Source organism: Kryptolebias marmoratus, linkage group LG15, assembly GCF_001649575.2.
Source record: "Kryptolebias marmoratus isolate JLee-2015 linkage group LG15, ASM164957v2, whole genome shotgun sequence".
Lineage (NCBI taxonomy): Eukaryota > Metazoa > Chordata > Actinopteri > Cyprinodontiformes > Rivulidae > Kryptolebias > Kryptolebias marmoratus.
The window spans coordinates 5,439,961-5,460,954 of NC_051444.1; the positions used below are offsets into that span (position 1 = coordinate 5,439,961).

General features: G+C 39.1%; 1 protein-coding gene across 2 annotated transcripts in view; it reads left to right on the top strand.

The window, feature by feature from the left end:
* The window catches only part of mettl15 (methyltransferase like 15), a 61,206-nt gene extending 46,218 nt beyond the window's left edge, over nt 1–14,988 (top strand). For both annotated transcript variants that reach the window (XM_017403941.3, XM_017403949.3), the window contains exons 4-6: nt 6,497–6,688; nt 8,763–8,941; nt 14,469–14,988. In XM_017403941.3, coding sequence (XP_017259430.1) covers nt 6,497–6,688; nt 8,763–8,941; nt 14,469–14,899 — 802 coding nt within the window. In that variant the 3' untranslated portion in view covers nt 14,900–14,988. The remainder of the gene's footprint in view (nt 1–6,496; nt 6,689–8,762; nt 8,942–14,468) is intronic.
* Nucleotides 14,989–20,994: the final 6,006 nt, after the last annotated feature.

Sequence of the window (20,994 nt, forward strand, 5' to 3'; positions counted from 1 at the left end):
CGCCTCTGAAAGGTGAAAGGCGGGTGATAATGTTAACACCTGTGTCTTTGTGTCAGTGTTTGTTTGTGTGTCTGTAAGCAAAATATATCAAGATGGCCACCACAGACAACTGATCTTTAAAAGCACAAAGCTGGTGATGAAGTCAATTTGATAGATATCCACCTTAAATTTGGTGTGGTATTAGCTGAGACTGACCCCTTACACATATACTGAGTGCTAATATATTGTGTAAGATTTTTGTTTAAAGTTTATTATGGTAAACTATATGGAGTCAACTTTATCTCCCTGTTAGCAAAATATCTCATGAATCGCTGCACAGATTTTAATGAAATTTTCAGTCTTAGGAAATCAGAAAATGGCTTTATTTCAGTCAATTTTACAGGTAGCGAGCTAAAATTTGGTGTGGTTGTAGCTGAGAGTCATCACAACACATACTATGACTGCCACTAATTGTGTGAGGTCTTTAATTTAAAGTTCATGTTTTTATTTTTTTGTTTGTTTTAAAATAGTTTGCTCGTCTCATCCCTCCATGAGTCACCATGAATCTTTTGTAGTCATCCTGAGTTTTCCTGTTCAGAGTTTTTGACGGGTTGAGTACACCTTTCGGCAAAAAGTCACAGACAGTGTCACATTGATCTACTAGGATGCCATGATAGTTTTAAAAAAAAATGCTCTCAGTCAAAGTTGTCTGTGCTAAAACTAAAAATAACTCAAATCTCTTAAGCAATTATGAGCCTACGGTTGAACTTCAGCACATACACCACTGAAACTTGTCCTCTTTAATAATATAAGACCTTACATAAGGCATTTATATCTCAAACTCTGTGTCCAAGCCACATAAAGAAGTTAATAATTTAGAAATGTTATGTAAGTGTTTTGCATATTTTTAAATCCTTCAGATGCTTACAAAAACATGTTGTTGAAGAAGTCGCAGCGTGTGGTGGAAGGCATGTTCATCACCTACGTGTGGGTGGACACACTCTCTTCAGAATTTGGATTTCCAATATTTAATTCCCCTCTTTTGGGATGAGACAATCCAGCAGATAGAAAGGTTGTTGATTGGAAGCCTTTTGTTAATGTGATGCAACTTTTAAAGACACGTAGAAGCTGAAAAGGACTGCTTGGATATGAAACACAAAGTGTGACTTTAAACAATGAACTTCAGAGGAATGTCTCATGAGTGATAAATTAAAACAGTCTTGTTATTTACAGTTTCTTCTCTCCGTAACCCTTCAAACAACACAATGAAATCCCTCGAGTTGGAAGCAAGTTACTCACTGCACCCCGTTAGCATCAAAAACTACATTACACTGACCTTAAAAATACAAAAATTGCTATAAATCAGTCAGTTTTATAGACACTGTGCTAAAATCTGGTTTGGTAGTAGATGAGTCATTCATAACACATGCTCTAAGTGCTACGTATTACATGAGATCGTTGCTTAAAACTTTAGCTTTAACTATTGGAGTCAACCCTGTTTGTCTGTTAACAAAAAACTCACAAACAACTGGATGGATGTTAATGATATGTCCAGAAAGCAATTATTGGATGTACACCTACAACTTATTAACTTTTGGAGTCAATCCAATTCAAGATGGCTGCCACAGCTAATCGAAATTAGCAAACACACAGATGGCTACAACTATGTCAGTTTTAAAGCTATTGAGCTAAACTTTGGTGGGGTAGTAGCTGAGAGTGATTCAGATCAGTTCTATCATCCATTTTCTTTACCTGCTTTTCCTAAATGCAGGTAAAGCCCCCCTCCAGGGTCAGAGGGGGGCTGGTGTCTTGTGCGAGACATGGGGCACACCCTGGAGAGGTCGAAAGTCCATCAGAGGGACACATAGAGACAAATGAGACAGGCAGCTTTTCACACTCAAGTCAATTCAATTCAGTTTATTCATAAAACTCCAATGTACAATAACAGTGATGTCAGGGTATTATACAAAGAAAAAACATAATAGTACAATACATTCATGTACACTGCATTATGAAATGCCAAATATTAAAAATGACCAATCTTAGGAAGCCAGCAGATTGTGTCATTCACAACACATGCTCTAAGCGTTACATCTCATAACATCGCATGAGATTTAGCATCGTCATTTTTAAGATTTGACCAGTTTCATCATTTTGAACACAACATGATCTTAGAGTAAAACTTTGGCATAAAAGGCAGCGAGACATATGGATTCCTTCAAGAAATGCAAGGACTTTAATTTTATTTCCTGGAACAATAAAAAGTGAAATTCAGCATTTGTTTTATGCTGTTTGTTGACCAGCTGGTGGCTTTATCGTTGGTCCCAAAGCTTGTCATCTGACTTTAATCTAAAACGAGAATTAGCTCGGTTGTGTTTTGCCTTTGCAGCAGCAAACATCAGACAAATTTAGCAACCAACTTTGAGAAAACAGCAGAGTCACAGCTTGACCTCCTGCTGTCACAGTAAATCCTCTCCAATTTGAATCCAAGTTAGCCAAAATGTTGTAAAAACAAGAAAACGAGTTTCTAAACTGTCACCTTAAAGGCCTTACAGTGCCACTTTAAATAATGACCAAAAAGGTATCCAGTGGAGTCTGTTACCGAGAAGGCAATAACACAAAGGGATTGCACAGGTGATGGGGGAAAACAACAAAGTCCACCATAGATTTTTCAACAAAATACCACAGTGTAAGATAATGAATAACAGCAGCAAAGCAAGGGAAGGCCCTGACAGCGTGGGTGAAATGCTCCCTTGCCATTTTGTCTTCAGTGGGTTTTGAAATAAAGGACCTGTCGGTTTGTGTTCTTCTCTCCGGCCCCCCTAGTTAATCTCAACAGAGGTGGAGTCATCGTAACGAACATAAAAAGTTCAAATTGAGTAAAGAAATATCAGAAAAGGCGTGAGTGTCCCAGAGGGCAGGTTGGCTCATAGATCGCAGTCAATAGTAGAGATAAAGGACAGGATCCACCCTCACAGTACATGTATGATTAAAGGGATAGTTCTGATCTTTGAAGTGGGGTCCTGTGGAAAGGTTATGAACCATTAACCCTTTAAACAGCCTTCACATGGAGAAATTAAGTTTAATTCTGGTCAAATTGACGAGTAATGGCTAGTTCGAGTCCTGCCAAGACAAAAGTATGGCTGCCATTTTAAAACAACTCAAATCCCAAAAAAATTATAATGGTTTATGTAAATGCTATTTTACAAACTTTAAAACCTCTGTCGATTTCGAATTACATGGTTATTAATATAAAATGTCCTGATTATGCTCAAGAGCAAATAGTGGCAGTGGCAACTAGCTTTAGCATTTCTGGCAGGAATATTAGGAAATTTATTCATGTAGTGCAAAGCTGATGACAGTGCAAAGGTTTAAAAAGCTGCATTTGCCTGAACTTTTGATACTAAAGTTGTTTTAGGATGGCAGCAATCCACTTAGATCTTGGCCCCGTTTGGACTAGCCGTTAGCTCATCAATCCGGTCTGAGGCAAAGACTGTCTATATTTCTGACTGGAACCAGGAAGTTGTAGACAGAATGGGATTAACCTTCCCATCAGGCAGATTTTAGTACAATTTTAAGCCCCACCCCCTCCATGTAAAGGAACAACCCATTGCCACTGATAAACAAATTGACTCTTGTTGATACCTTGCAAGCTGTAATTAGTTATTTCATCCTTATAACAAAAGTCATGATTGTGTATGGGGGTGTAGGCAGGACTTGATGTCCCCCAATCGCTGGTGCACAGACTCTGGTTTCAAAAATACAAGATGGCGACTCTAAACTGGGTTCTGCTGACTTCAGTCCCCTATAACAAGAGAAGGCGGGGGCACCTGGTCTATATTCTGTAGTTTATGATCTGAGGCCTTTTAAAGAGTTATCTACAACAGGAAAGCTGTTATTGTTCATAACCTTTCCACAAAATCTCACTTCAAAAAAACTGAATTGTTATTTAAGAAAGTTATGAGGGTACATCATCATCCGTGTTGTATGTTGGTCTTAGAACAATCACTAACACGTTACAGATTAGGTTAGTAGGAAATTTAAACATGATAAATCAATGACTTTTATTGTTTGTGCTTCTTCTCAAAACAAAAAGTATTTTTCTGGCACTTTTTGACCTGATTTACCTTAACTACAATAAACAGAAGATAAATTAAAAAGGAGTAATAAAGACCAAAAATTTAATTGGCTCTGTTTATTTTCTTTTTTTTTTTAACAACAAGCAGTACAAAATGGAGGCTAAAATTTGTACATCGACACACTTGAACAATTGTCTCTTTGTGACAAGGAGGAGAAGGAATCAAAGTTACTGTAGGTTGTTTTTGAGTGCTTACTGTGCTCTTGCTTACAAATGGTAGGCATAGACTAAAGTCATCAAGCTTTTTTTCCTCCAGATGGAGTTTCGTGTGTTGAGAGCAGTGACTCAGTCTTTGTGCGCAGGTTGCTAGTTGCCTCAAAGAATGGTGAGACATCAGACTTAACAAGGCATGAGAAAGTGCACTGCATATGTTCAAAAAGAAAGTTCAAACACAAATTGAATATGCATATTTTCCCTCTGCCGTGTACTGATATTTATCCGTCGAGACTGTCATGGAGTGAGCTGTTCCTAAAGTATTGGCCCGACAAATGTCATGCTATGGAAGTAGATGGCACTCAGTTTAGGCTCAAACCACAAAATAATAAGAATTAAAAAGAAACAATTGCAAAAAAATTGTCTAGACTAGAGTTTTCTGTCTGGAAATAAAATCCAATTACCTGAGAAAGTGTGTGATGTTTGGGCTGAACAATTTAATCCGGGAAGTCTTTTCTTCCTGTCAAACTAAAAAATGAAACCGTGTTTCTTTGCAAAATTAGTTTTGGTTTTAACTCAGTGTGGTAGCTTTCCTGAAAACCACAGATAACAGATTTTGTGTATTTTAGACATTGCAGCAGAAAATATTTCCCCTTGATAGTTACAATATTAAGGTGAAACATTGTGTCAACTCTTTTGTAAAATGAGTACTTTCCTGGGGTCTGTTTTGTTCAAAATAAGTTGTCATTTAGAAATTATTTAATATTTCACTCAGTTCTTTAGAAAGTTAATGACCTCACCAATCACCTTTTTCATATCTGGAAACTTGCTGAGCGAAGAAGGCTGCAGAAGACCTTTTGCTCCTGATGTATAGAAAAAAAAAATCATGTTGCTCTTTTCTGCCATCATCTCTGTTTAAACAATGTTAAAATGTCACATGAAAAATGCATGAACATGGTGGGGATCTCACCACTTGGGCAATAAGAAGAGACTACAGAGTCTGGCTCTGTCACAGATGAGGAAGAATTTCAATAATAAAGCCAATACAGTTGTCTTTGGGAAAAGAAAGAAACAGAATCACTTTTAGGTTCCCAAAAAGGCTTCTAAAGCTGCTGTATGCCATGTTGGTCTCTTATTCTTAGCTTTGCATAAAACTGTCATGGGAGAAAGGAAGTCACCCTCTTCTAAGTCTACGGTTTTACGTATCAGGATATAATAAATAAAAATCTGGTCTTTACCAGTTCCTAATATTATGCAAATCTAACTCAAGTCTACAAAAACACACAACAATTTCACCATATCTTTATGTATTTAATAAAACCAAACTGAAACATAGAAGCTATATGTGGAAAAACTAAGTTCAGTCGATAATTCAGCAGAGAACCACCTTTAGTGGCAATAACTCATGGAATTTTGGCCCACTCTTCTTTTCAACTTTGCCTCAGAACATTGAGGTTTGTGGTGTTTTAGGGTCCCACCACAGCATTTCAAACAGGTGGAGGTCTGGACTTTGACTGGATCATTGCAACACTGATTTTTTTTCCTTTTCAGCCGTTCTGTTGTAGATTTGCTGCAGATTTGGGATCATTGTTGCATCATGTCCCAGTGTGGTCCAAGCTTCAGCTGCCAGACAAATGACCTTACATTTGACTGTAGAAAACTTTGGTTTACAGAGGTTTTCATGGTCAACCCGATAACTACAAGGTGCTCGGGTCCTGTGGCTAAAAACCAGCCCATATTATCACCCTTCCAACACCATGCTTAACACTTGTTTTAGAGTTCTTTTCTCTTTTGGTTTGGTTTTCTGCTGGGCAGAGGTCCAGGGGCTGACCCAGGACTTGTTGGAGGGGTTTTATTCCCCAGCTGGAAGCATGTGGGGCTTCCCCAGGAACAGAAAGTCCTGTGCATCTTTGTTCCACTACTGTGACCCTAAAATTGACCAATTGGTTTGAAGAACGGATTTGATTAGTGGCATGACAAAAATCTAAAGCTTTCAGTTAAGAAACTGAAAGCTAAAAGTAAATACAGCTTGGCCCAATTACCACACACAACTGTTTTTAATGTCAGCTCTTGAAGGGAATCAGTGAGCTAATAACAAAATAAATACAATATTTTAATATTTTATTATTTTTCAGAGTTTGTAGAAAAAGTATTTTGATAGGATCTCAGCTAAATAAGTTGGCCTATAAATAACTAATTACAATACGTCTTTCCTGAATCCTCCAGTGGTCGAGTGAAACCGTTGCTCGGCCGGTTCAGTGAGCTTGAAGGCCTGCTGTCTAACGTGAACATTAAGCCAGGCAGCATTGATGCCGTCCTGTTGGATGCTGGCTGTTCCTCCATGCAGATGGATCAGGCGGAGAGGGGCTTCTCCCTCAGCAAGGATGGCCCCCTGGATATGAGAATGGATGGAGAGAGGTAAGACGTTTCCGTCATACTGGTGCTGTCATGGTGGGAGCTGCTGGATTATCAAAAACCACTGGCTCCCTGAAATTATTTGAGTGCTCACTGGTGCAGTAGAACTGAACTAATAAAGCTAATAAAACAAACCAATAAGCTGGGTTTTTTCAGTGTTACACCAGGACTGGGCTGGAACTGGTTCTTAACTGGTTCTGTAACATTATGTCTCTTAAAATGTCTCTTGAATTTTGTTCACAGTTTAGGGAGACAGTTCAAATCCACATATCATAGTGTTTGTTTTCTGCAAACAAATGATTTAATATCACCAGTGAATTTTATAAACACCATTTTAAGCCATAGATATTGTTAGTCAAATCTCTTTACATTTTCAAAACTGCTTTCACGACCTGTGATCATATTTATAAACAATGCTGCAAACTGGAGTTATACATCTCACTTTAAGCAGGATTTATAACCGGCAGCTGCTGATATTAAACGGCCCAGCAGTGCTTATAATTGGTGTTTCAGACCGAGTTTGTAAATCCAGCTGAAAACAATGATTATTAATGCAGGTTTGTGCCGTACACTGATCTGTATTCATAAAATGAACGTGACATTAAAACAAACCGCTAATTTGACTTCCTATCAGTGTTGAAGCTCAGTATTTTTATTGTTCCATCTTAAATTAAAAAGACTAAATGCTAAGGCAAATCAAAGGTTTTAAAAATGGCGCTCAACACATATAGGTGGTTGGTCTCTATGAGCCCAGCAATGAGCTAGTGGTGAGATAGCACTGGATTTTTTAGTGCTTAAGATCTGTCTTTTAGTAACTGAACCAGTGCTAAGCAAGTACTGGCTCTGGTTTAACACTGGAACCAGTTTGGTGGACAAAAAAAAAGCTTTTATCTGCTCAGTTTCAGTGAGACTTCTCCAGTGAGTTGGCCATATACATCTACCAGTCTAAAAGAGGATAAGTAAAGCCAGTTAGAGTCTGTTTTAACTGTTCAAAAAGTAATAAAATATTTGATGCTTAACATTTAGACCAGGATATAGATTTAAACATTATTGGCACTTCCTGTTCCGGTTTTATGTTCAGCAGAATTTTCGGAAATTTACTCTCTTAGCTGTTTAATGGGAACTTTTTTCTTTCTTGTAGCAAAGAAAGAAGAGTGGCGTAACAGCACAAGGTCTCACAGGGACACTACAGCCGTTTTTACATATGCACTTTAGTTCTGACATTTTCTAGACATGTTCTTGGGAGGCTGTGTGACTTTTTGCAGAGCTTACCCAGCCTGCTACCAAACAGTAGTCCCGTAAAATAATAGAGTGAGACGCTGAGTCTGGATCATTCACAGCAAGCACTAGCTTTTTTTTTTTTTCCTAATGATTTCTATGTTGGTTTTCATCTTCTTCTCCACGCTGTATATGCCCAAAGACACGTTGCTCTGATATAAACTTAAAATAGTTATTGAATAGAGAGACTCTTGGGTGAACAAACAAACAAACAAAAAATAAAACTGAAGAAAATTTGTGCCATTCTCTCTACACATCCTTCAAAATCTTCTTCAGTGTCCATGTGTGAAAATGGCCCAACTGGGTGTACAAAATAAGTTTAGCAGCAACAGTGTGACTTGATTTTATTAAACCATAAACCATAAACCATAAACCATAAACATAAACTAAATTAAGTCCTAAAGCTTATTTTGGAGGATCATTTCCCCTTAGTGGTCCTGCTAAATGAGTATTATTAAATACAAATGACAGAAGATGTGATGAAATGGAACCAGTGTAAAAGCTTGCTGGAAACATGTTAGCTTTTTCTCGTTTTATTTGCGTTTACCTAAAGTGTACACAGATATGTCGAAAAATACATTTGGTTTATATTCCAATTCATCTGCAAAGCAACCTTGCAACATAACCTCATTATAAGCTGTTGCAAAAGCTATATTTCCCTTTTCCTTGCCTCACAATCACTCTATTCAGAAGTGTCACCTATATGGGTTTTCAGCTGTATCTCAGAGTTGTCAGGATTCGCCTCTGTCAGCAAGGACATGACGTCAAGCGGCTTAATTGGGCTTCTTTTTGTGCGTAGGTACCCTGACATGCCCTGCGCTGCTGACGTTGTGAATACCTTAGATCAACAAGCGCTTGCATCTATCCTCACTGCATATGGGGAAGAAAGGCACGCCAGGAAAATTGCTTCAGCCATTGTGGAGGCGCGCCGTGTCAGCCCCATCACCCGGACTCAGCAGCTGGCCACCGTGGTCGCAGGTAGCGAGACACCACCCTGGTTAACTCCCCGAAGCATTTCTGGAAGCTGTGGGGGGGAAATAAAACATGAGCGGAGTTGTTAGGGCCGTCTCCCGGAGGGACACACGTGTCTCCGAAAATTACACCGACTGTGATCTCAGCCGTCATCCTTTCTTCTGCCTCAGTTTTAGGTGCTTTATTCCACACCTTCCTTTGAGAGAGAAAGATGAGACAGAGTTGGAGGTAGCTGGAACAGAATGTGGCTAATGCCTTGAAAACAGGATCTCACATGCAGTAGCCCGTCTCTCCTTTCCTCCACACTCTGCTTCCCTTTTCTTCCTCTTTTCCCTCAATTTGTTTTTTATTTTGCTCACAAATACACCCCGCACAGATGCAAACACCCGCGCATCCTCACACAATTAATCCCCCTGTGCATACAGCAGGGGTTAGTTATTTGTCTTCACTGATTTTTGTTGTTGTTGTTTTTGGTATGGTTATTTTTTTTTTTAGTGGTATGACTCCAGATTTTAGATGTCGTTGCGACAGTTATTGAACAGAGCGGCGTATGCGTCAGTGTCACCCTGGGAGAACAGGTGTGAGTAAGAGCAGCTGTTTGATCTCTTTTCAAGAGCGAGGCGAGTTAACACTGGCGTTTATTTGCAACAATCCAAGACGTCTTGATTTAGAAAAGTTCCGGGGGGAGTTTTGTGATCAAATTGTGACAGCGATGCATTAAGGACAACGTGACAATCGTGCAGAAAACGACGAAGGCGTGCTCAGGCACGGAGGCATAAATGATGTTATTAAGATTAATTCGTTCTTTAGCTGGTTATTTAAAAAAGAAAAGATCCATTGATGCTGTTATGGTAAAATATAATGTTTAATGATGTTTAATCCACTCATGTAACCTTTAAGAACGTATTTATCTGTGTTTAAGTGCTCACATAGAGTTAGAGAGAAAAATAGTCTTAGGCTACGTTCACACTGTAGGCAAATACGACATAATTGCAATTTTTTTGCCCCTATGACAAATATGGGATGTTTTCGTGACAATGTGAACGTGACAAATCCAATTTTTACATCAGATGAAAGGAACTCTTCATCCACACATGCCACAGCTCAAAAAAAAAAGTTAACATTTGCGCTCTTTTTCTTCTTCTTCTTCTTTTTAACCATATGGATGTACAGATGTACAGTTGGCCCAGATGGACAGGAATTTCAAAATCAATACACATGTGCTAACACTCGCAGCGTCCATATTTACTTCCGTAAACTCAGCCTGCGGAGCGTGACGTCATATCTTCTTCGATGCATTCGGGTCATTTCGGGAACTGGAGTCTGATGGAGGTCACATTTAAAATGTAATGTGAACCATCGCTTAAAAAAAAATCACGATTTGAGCGAAAAATCTGTGTTGTGTCTCGTGAAATGTAAGCTTTTGTATCGGCCAGCTGCTCGGACGCCAAGGTGCGGTCCCAGCGTGCAACAAACAGACACACCCTCAGAGTCTGTTTGCTCTCCCTTGTCTGCAACTGTAGTAAACTTTTACTCTTAAGAAGATTCTCAGTTTGAGCCTAGATGAATCTTTTTTTTTCCACAACAGATGCGTTTGACAAGCTGTTGCACTTAATGCCGTTTCAGTTTGAGCAGTTTGAAAAGCAAGGTTTACATTTTGATGTAAAGTGATTTACTTATTGTTTTCCCGAGGCACATAAAGCTCTCAGTCCCGATCAGACTGATGTGGATGACGGAGCAGAGGGTTGTTTTGTTGGCTTTGTCAGTCTTTTAGTTCACTGGCTCACATTTGAAAACACTGGAGTTTCATTTTGTTCTGTTTGTAGAATGATAGTTGTGTACATGTGGACAGAGGCCTCCTTTAGTTTCACTTTGTGATCTCTGTTCCCTTCTAAAGGCTTTACCCTAAAACGTTTTCCTTTGATAGAAAAGAAAACAGCTTTCTGGGCAGATATTTGTCACCAGCTGTTGTCCTGAAGGCGATCTCAGACGTCAGGAGGCTCAGGACAATCTGCTCAAAATTACCTCATTCTTTTTAAATGAAAATGTTTCTCCAAACTTTTGACAGTCATTCCATTTTTTTTACTTTTTGAGTATCATGAATAAAAGCAAAAGCTTTTTTATTTAATATAAATCCCATATCCTCCTGTATATTTGTAGTTTTAGTCTCCGAGTGTCTAATTCAAGATTTTATTTATAAAAACAAGCATTTTAGTTGAAGACAGAGCATAGTCTTCTTTTACTAAACCGACAAATTTGTCATGATATGACATTATTCACGTTACTTCAGCACCCAATAATATCTTTTGATAATGTACCTGAAACAGTTATTTTCATATGATCCTGTTTCATGTATTTTGTTGTGATTAATCGTAAATTTTTTAACGAATAAGTGGGAAAAATTAAAGCTCGTTATGTTCAAATAGACTATCGTGGCACGTGGTAGCTCTTTCTTTTCTAAAGGCGCTCTACAATAAGAACAAATCTAATGGGTTTTACTGACACCCATCTGTAAGGCAGAGTACAAACAGAGCTCAGTGATGTTTATTCCCTCGTTCCGTTACACATTCCTCGGTGTTGTGGTTCACCCTAAAAAACCCGATTTCCTCCTCTTCCCTCCACGGATCTGCCTGCAGGACCTCAGAAAGGTGAATTAGAAAGAGAGCGCATGGCTCGGCGAGGCCAGACCAGAACCGGTCCTTGCTGTGCAGGCATTGTATCCATTGCAGAGTGAGTCACACTTTAGGCTGTTTAGTGCAGGAGGAGAGAAATGCCACATCACTCACTTCTCTATTTATTGCAGTATCTCTTTGGATCTGAGTAAGTGTCTAATTGTTCTTTTGTTGTCTGTGTGTAGTGACTATGAGTTGAACTATTGCATGTGTATTTATATAACTTCACGAAGGCCTAATCGGTTTTAAGCTATTGGCTTTTTAAAAAAGCGCATTTATCAGCAGTTTTTTAAACCGATTTCTGCAGCCTGCACGTTTGTGCACAAACCTGGTTTTACCTCAGAATCATTGTTTATCAAACGTCTTTAGTTAGTTTATCTTTTTTTCTTGCATTTTGTGGGAGGCTCGCTGTAAAATCAGAAGGAGTCCTGAAGAGTTTCTACGTGAAAAAACTGCCCAACCCCAGCAGCACAGGGCCGGGTGAGACCGCGTGCACGAGCAAGAGACGACACAAAACTTTTAAATTTTTTAACAGTAATGTGAGCAGAGGGACTAGTTTTTTATGCTACAGTTTAACTTGAATTTGACAGTGACACATAATTAGTGACACAGAAGCCACAACAACACCATCTCCACCCTCCATCTGCTCCACGCAGCGTCTCTGACGGACCTGCCGCTCAGTCCAACTGCTGCTCTCTCTTCACTCCTGACATTTGCTTGTATATATTTTTGAATAAGCTGTGTTTTTGTGCTCTGACCTATTTTCTCTGAACTTACCTAATGATCAGTCTTGCATTAATGATATGAATCACGCTGTTATGTGTGATGTTTCTTAGTCAACCAGAAAATGGTGTATATACAGTACGGAGCAGAAATCTTTCCTTATATTTTGTTTCGAAGAAGACTAAATTTCTTGCAATGGTTTTCGGGGCTTTCTGAGGGTATTTTGGTATTTGAACATTGGCAGATATTTTTTCATCCAGACCTTGTGTCGGGCCACGTTCAGAGAAATGTTTTTTTTTTCTTTTTTTTTGTTTGAAGGCCAGTTAGCAAAGACCCATGAATCATTTAGGCATAAAATAAGGTACTTGACTCAAGGTGTGAATCCGTGTTGTGTCTAAACATAACAGACAGCTTGGCAAAGAATTAAATTTAAATTGGAATTTTATTCTTTTTGTTATGAGGGCCTTGTATCAAAGACCTAATTCATTCAGTTTTTATTGCCAAATCTTCATCAAATGCCAAAAATAAAACTTTAACAGACATTAAGTAGTATTTTTTTGCCCCAGCAAGGTGATTCTATAAAGCTTTTGGCTAAGCGTTATGTTGTTTTTATTGTGGTAGAGTTAAGTACAACCCCATTTCTGAAAATGTTAGAACTTTATGTAAAATGTAAACAAAAATAAAACATAACCCAATCATTTGCAAATCTCATAAAGCCATATTTGATTCACAATGGAACTTAGTAAACATGTCAAGTGCTGAAGCTAAACTAAAAGATTGTCCAACTTTTTTTTATAAAAAAAAAAATAAATGAAATTTTAAGTCAGCAATACATCTCAACAAAGTTGATCCAGGGCCAAGTTTCCAACTGTGGAGCATCTCGTCTTCTTTTACCAGCAGTGTGTAAACATGGAGGACCTGAGGAGAGCAGCTGCTGGAGGTTTTACAGGGAATGTTGTCCCATTCTGGTCTGATGGAGGATTCTAGCTGCTTAACAGTCCTGGATGGGAGCAGATGTTGTTCTAAAACCTGTAAATACTTTCCTGCATTGATGGAGCCTTTCCAGATGTGTAAGCTAACTAATGCACCCCCATACCATCAGAGAGGCAGGCTTTGATAACAGGCTGGAAGGTCCCTCTCCTCCGTGGTTTGGACCCATCTGACCTCAGAACAGTTCTCCTCTTTGGTCCAACGAAGACGTCAGCATTTCAATCACATCTGGCTTCTTCTTTGCCTGATAGAGCTTTAAGCAGCATTTGTGGATGGCACGGTGAACTGTGTTTACAGATGATGATCTGGGGAAGTGTTCCTGAGCAGAACAGAACCAGAACCTGGTTTTAATGCAGAAGATCACGACCATCCAGTTTGAACTTTCAGCCTTGACCTTTGACCTCAGAGATTTATCCAGATCCTTGAACTCTTTTGGTGATATTATGAACTGTAGATGATGGGGTATTTAAAGTCCTCCCAATTTACTATTTAGGAACATTATTCTGAAGTTATTCCACTATTTTTAGATGTAGTTTTTCACAGATTGGTGACCCTCTGCCCATCTTTACTACTGAGAGATTCAGCCTCTAAAATGCTCTTTTTATACTCAGTCCTCTTATTGACCTGTTGCCAATTAACCTAATTAGTTGCAACAATTCCTCCAACCGTTTCTTAATCATACCACTTACTTTTACCATCTTTTGTTGACCCATTTTGACATGTTCTTAGGGTAAACATTTAATATGTTTACTACTTTTCAAATGAATACTATTTGGTTTTATGAGGTTTATTTTTTTTACAAGTTACACAACGTCCCAACTTTTTCAGATTTGGGTTTGTTTTCACAACAAATGAATTGTATGTGAAAAGAACATTAGGATCAAGCATTTACCATTCTGTTATCTTTGTCATTTTATGTACATGCAGCTAAAGAAATGCGACCAAATCGTGTCTCTGAAAAAGGGCAACATAAAATTCATTATACTACATATGAGTTTTATTTTTTTAAAATGCCAAATTCTTTGTTGGATTTTTTTAATCAACTTTTCAAAGAAACAAAGTTAAATTGCTGCAGTGACTAAATTTGGTGCATCACTCACGTGCAGCTTTCATTAGATGCACTTACTCTGCTTTTCTCCTGCTTCCAGGAGCATTTCCTGCCTTTGTCCTCTACGCTCGTAAAGACCGACTTCAGCGACCGGCGCATGTGGCGACTAAAACCTTCCAAGCTCTGCGAATCTTTGTTAACGACGAGCTGAACGAGCTCCACGCGGGGCTGCGTGCGGCCCAGGACGCGCTGAAACCCGGCGGACGTCTCTGCGTGGTCACGTTTCATTCGTTAGAGGACAGACTGGTCAAACGGTTCCTGCAGGGAGATGACTTGTCTAATCTGGATCAGTACCACTTCAGCCCAAAGAAAAAGGGCAGCTGGAAGGAGAATCTGGCGAAGGAGAAACAAGATTGTAAAAGTGCCTACTGGCTTCCTGTGCGGAAAAAAGTGATCACTCCTGAAAAAGATGACGTGAGAGAGAATCCTCGAGGACGCTCCGCCAAACTCAGGACGGCACTCCGAATCTAACCGTGCAACATTTTATATTACAGAAAAGAAATTATATTCTTATCCTCAACGTTATTTTTTTATAAATAAACTGCACAAAGATGAATTTATCAGCTGGGATTCTGTGGAGTTTTTCCACCATGGTGCTGAAATAAGTGACTCCTAATTATTGACTGATGATGATCCAATTGGAAAACGAATACACGAATCTTACCTCGCCAAGTTTTGTACTTTTTCATGAACAAAACAAGGATTACTGCCTCTCAACACAGTATCACTGTATCACAGTTTGTAAAACAAGGAATAAATAAAAACTGAAAATGTCTTAAATGGTATTTCACTTAGACTTGAGCATTTGAAAACATTTTATTTCTTGCCAAAAGAAACCCTTGGTTTGGGTGGCTGGACTGACAAGTACATTATAAAATCCTATTGGTTACATTTCAACAATAACAGCACTTTACATGAGATACAAAAAACAAGCTTTTAAAACAGCATTACATCCCTTTTTTTACCACAATTACATTAACATGATGAATGGCAAAACAAGCTTCACACTAAAGGCAAACAAAACAAGGTAATACTTGCAGTAATAAGAGACGGACATTACTGGGAAGCTCAAGAAAACACAATGTGGTTTTAGGAGTGCATACTTTATTTAACGGGAATCTCACACCGACAGCGTTTCTGGGATGGAAAGATAAAAGTTTATCACGTTTCAGTGCAGTCAGTGTCCCAGGTTACTTCTAAGAAATGACTCGATCCTCTTCAGGGAACTGAAACACCTTTGCCAATCTCATGACGGTTGTGACGATTGTATTTATTTCAGTGTCTCAAAAAACTCTGAAGATCTTCTCAGTTAAGACCGTATGAAGCTTCATTGCAGATCTTAACCCGAACACCTGAAGTTAAAAGAGGAGGAGTTGTTGTCAACAAGAAAAAGGTGGAGATCAGGGGTGAGTTTATGGCCCAAGCAGAGGAGTTTGTATCTGGGAGTGTTGTTCACAAGTGATGTTAGGATGGAGCGGGAAATGGATCGATGGTTCGGGGGCTCATCAGCGGTAATGATGGCGCCGCTCTGGTCTGTCATGGTGGAAAAGGAGCTGATTCACTGGTCTGTCTACTTTCTAACCCTCACCTATGGTCACGAGGTTTGGATCATGAAGGAAAGAACGAGATTCCAGATATGAGTGGCTGAAATGGGCTTCCTCCTTAGGACGGTCAGGCTCTGTCTGAGCTCGAATTAGACTTGGTGCTCCTCCTCATCTAAAGGCGTCAGCTGAGGTGGTTCAGGCAGCTGATTGGAGTGCCATCCTCTAGAAGTTTTCCAGGGAGGAGACCCTGAAATTGCTGTAGGGAATATTCATCCTCTGTGGAAACCCTCAGGAGGTGCTGGGAAGAGGGATGTCTGGGTTTCCTTCTGGACCTGTTTCCCCCACAGATAAGCAGCAGAAAATGAATGGAATTAAAAAAGTAAAATCAAACGCAGGATGCAAAACAAAGACCAGCAGCCAGAAGCAACACAGCTGCATGAACCAACGAACAGCAGGGGAGTCACGATCAGCAACAAAGTTGAAAACCTGACTCAAGTAACAGAGCAGTGAACCAGAAAATAAACTAGACTGTGACTAAAACCGCATCTTTGTCCCAAAATACTGAATATAAATCTATTTCCTGTACTTTCATTAGATCTTTGCTGCTCAGTAGCTGAACATATGATATATATATATATAAACCAATAAAACAATGTACTTTTTGTTTTCATTAACGGCCGTGTTTTCCCTGAACCTCCCTTGATGAGTAGATCGAGTGCAACCTCTACGGCACCGTATGAATCAGTAATGCCACTAAATACTGAATGACGCAAGTGTCAGAAGTGGCGCTGAATGAACTGGGTGGTTGTTCTTGAGCCTTCTCTCACCCTCAGCTGCAAGCAGACGAGGTGTTTTGATCTTTACTATTTAACTTTGACTAATTGTAATTGCTCCTTCAAGATTATTAACACTATTTTTTGCTCTTCTTTTTCAGTTTAGTGCTCTCTAAATATACCCCTCTCGTTGCCTTGGAAACTAAGTGGTGCAAGTAACACTCAAGTGTATCTAAATTTATGTTGTTTTAATCTAATTTGAAAATCAGCCATATTGTGCGTTTGAACATCTCCTCTTTGTGACATCAGTGAATGGAAAACAGAAAATGTCGGGACATTTGATCTTTGTCTTTTACTGCAAACTTGCACAGAAAACTGCCAAAATACAGAATTAAGAGTCCTGGTGCTTTTAAAAATCTATTTATTTTGTAATTAATCAATATTTCCTGAAATGTCCTCTTCCTTTGAGCCAGTATGGAGTTCCGTGTTTGTGTTGTTTTGTTTTTGTTTTTTTTAGCATCTTCTGAACCCTGACTGCAGTCACACGCGTTGGAAACGTTTTACTCACCACACGTTTTCTAACTGCCTGCAGCTAAACTCAACTTTATTTTAAAAAGCAGCTCTCAAACCCAACCCAAAGTGTTAACGAAGCAAAGCAGACAAAAATAAATACCACGACAATATAGGAACACCAGAAATATAAAATGTGAGGTAACTGAATATAAATATACTCAGACAAATATAGACATAAAATCACACAATAACGTGCATAAAGTGAAGCGAGATGTAAGAATTAAATAAAGTATCTCAATGATTGATCGATAAAACAGTTCTGTTTGCAACAAGTACTAAAAATAGGCTCCTTCAGACATGTTCTTAGCTTAGTTTTAAACACAGAGAGGCTGTTAGCATTCATACACAGAAAGAAAGGAGAGGAGCCTGGAAACTAAAAGCTCAGCCTCCAATTCTGGTCTACAGAGTTCTGCGAACAACTATGAGACCTTCGTTCTGCGAGCGGCGTGACGAGGGACAATGAGCTGCTTTAAATGAAATGGGGCTTTGCCACTGAAGGCTTTGCGAGTAAAACGAGGGGGAGGAGGTCGCGCCCGGAAAACCTCCGAAGGGAGAGAAGATTTGGCGAGTTTTTCATGGCTTACCCAGCTCTGATGCTGCTCAACCCACAAAAGCATCTTCTTAACAAGTGTGGCGCCATTTAAGGGGAAATAAACAGGTTTTCCAATAGTATAAGAATTATTGCCAAGTTAAAACAAAGAAACAACTAAACACAAATTTTAACAAACTTTTCTGAACAGATTAATTTATTTAGCCCCCAAAACCCCAACAAAACCATCAATTTGATGCCTAAAACATCTATATTGTGGTAATAAAATAATAATTCCTTCAAACTAAACACTGTTTTACTTGTATAAATTAAAGATTATTGGTTAGTTAGACTCACTGTGGATAAATACCTTTTCTGTTTAAAACATCTCCTTTTTCAGACAGTTCTGTGTTGTCAAATAGAAAAGAAGAATTGTATTTTAGTTGAATATGAAGCGAATGGTAAAACAGGAACTTCAAGAAATTACTGTTATCTATCTCCATCACCATGGCAACAGTATGACTCATGCAACAGTAAATATAATGTAAGGTGATGCTATTATTGCACACTCGATTCAATACATAAATTGACTCTGTGGTACATCACGTCTGTAAATTCAGTCGGACACCGTGAGATCTGTCTGTTTACAAACCTGTGAACGAATGACGGATGCTAAAAGTAAAAAAAATCAGTCTTTGCCTCGCGGTTTCGTGACTGAACGAACATTTGGGGGCGATGCTGTGAAATGCGTATCATTTTTAAATGCTGAGATTCGATTTACACAAGAGTTTGAATCATGATTGTGTTTTGTTCTTCAGTGCGTGAAAAGCTACCAAAAAAAAAAAAAAAAAAATCATGACTTTCAGATAAAACTGGTGCTGAAATTAATTAAATTAAACTTCAATAAAAGACCAAGAAAATAAACATCTGCAAACAGCTTTTGCTGTTCAAACAGAGATTTATTAATAGAATACTTTGATTTTTATACACAAAGGCCAGTTCACACACTGGACTAGAATAATAACTTTAACAAATGAATTCAAACTAGCATTTCTTGAAAGGGGTGGCACGGTGGTACAGTGGTTAGAGCTGCTGCCTCCCAACGAGAAGGTTGTAGGATCACCTCTCAGTCTGGGGTCTTTCTGGGTGGAGTTTGCAGTTTCTCTGTACATACATGGGTTTACTCTGGGTTCTCCAGTTTCCATTCACAGACCAGAAAAATGTTAGGTTAACTGGTAACTAAATTATCCCGAGGTGTGAGTGAAAGCAGTTTGTTTGATTCTGTGATGGACTCGTGATCTGTCAAACTCCAGGCCTCGAAGGCCGCTATCCTGGGAGTTTTAGGTTTTTCTGCTCCAACACACCTGATTCAAACGGTTTAATCACCTCCTCACCAAATCATCAAGTCCTCCAGGAGCACGGCAACAAGTCGTCCATTTAAACCAGGTGTTTTAAAGCAAGAACACGTCTAAAACATTCAGGAGAGCGGCCCCCGAGGAATGGAGTTTGACACCTGTGATCTAGAGCGTCCCCCATTCCTCACACAGCAACTGCTGGGGGTCAGCACCAGCTCCACGCAACCTCGAAAGGTGAAGCAGGTAAAGAAGATGGATGGATTCCATGTAATACTTTTAGCGATGAGTTCAATGTAGTCAGTTATAGATGAAAATCCAGTGATAACCTTCTGAAAGTTTCATTGAAATCCACCCACTGGTTCATGAGATATTTTGCTAACAAACAGAAAACATTGACTCTAAATGTCAAAGTTTTACAACAGTTGATGAAAGCTTTCCTGCCTGAGGCTTATGCTACACAGGAACTTATTTGTAGTTTGTTTCAAATTAATCTTTTATTGCTAATTGGCACACACACAAACTCAGAGGACATTTATTAATGCTGCAAGATAATAAAAAATGTAGTTCACAGCGAAAGGAAGTTATTTTTTAAATGTTATTTCATGATAATGATAACTGAAGGAGATGCAAAAAATAAGAGACAAAAAAATTAAAAGATTTTTTTTTTTTTGAGAGACTGAAGGATGAGCCAGTTTTTCAACACTCTGCTGAGATGAATGACGATGCACTTCTTCTGGATATTCATCCTCCCCCTGACGGTAGTTTCTTCTTCTCTTTTTTTCTGGTTATTTCTCATTTTGTGTCAGACAGAAGTGAGTGAAGCTCGGTGACCATTAGCTCTCGGTGTGCGTCAGCCGGTGGCTCCCCCTCTGACAGACTGAGGACTGTCTGAGTACCGCCGCGCAACACAAACTCATCCTGTCCGCATCTTCTCCGGCCCCCACCTCCCACTTCCTCTGTCACCTGCCCAACTCTGCTGCTCCGCCTGCAACGTCTCACCGCTGAACACCCGGGTCAAAGACATTTGAATAATTCTTGTGATTGACTCCGGGGCCTGCAGATCTCATGGGAAATGTGAAAGCAGACAGCTGTGTTGGATAAGTGGCAAACTTTGGCATTAACAATTTGGAGTCAACTTTGTTTGCCTCATTAACGACAATACAGATTTTAATGAAACTCCCAGAAACTAATCCTTTCATGCACATCTACAACTGATTAACTTTTGGGCTCAACCTGATTTAAGACAGCTTAATAACCTTAGCAAACCTAGCTCACTCAGTCTTAGAGATATTCTGCTTAACTTTGTTGTGGTAGTAGCTGAGAGTCATCCCCAACACATATTCTGAATGTTATGTTCAAGGTTTAACCAAAACGGCTAAAACTTAACAAAAGATGATCTTAGTTTAAAACTGCTTAGTTTAATGCTAATTATTCAGTTCTAAATAGATTAAGTTTGGATTTTAAAGATAAATTTAGAAGTTTTGGTGCGTTTAAGAACGGTTTACATCGGCTTTGTTATGCTTCCCCACCTCGACTCGTGCTACAGCAGGTGTTGTGCACAAAGACCTGATGTCAGAACGCCTCACACGAAAGTCTCAAGCTGACAGAAACACCAATTTCCTAGCCTTCTCCAGAGGTCAATTTTTAGTTTTTACACCTGCCTACCTGTGTCTGGCTGTGCAACAAACTCTGCCCATAACAAAAACAAAAAGCTGAATTGATTCAAAAACTGCATTTTCTACTTTTTAAACTCTGAGAGATCTGAGGTCTGCTGTGAAACATCAGTCGTGCT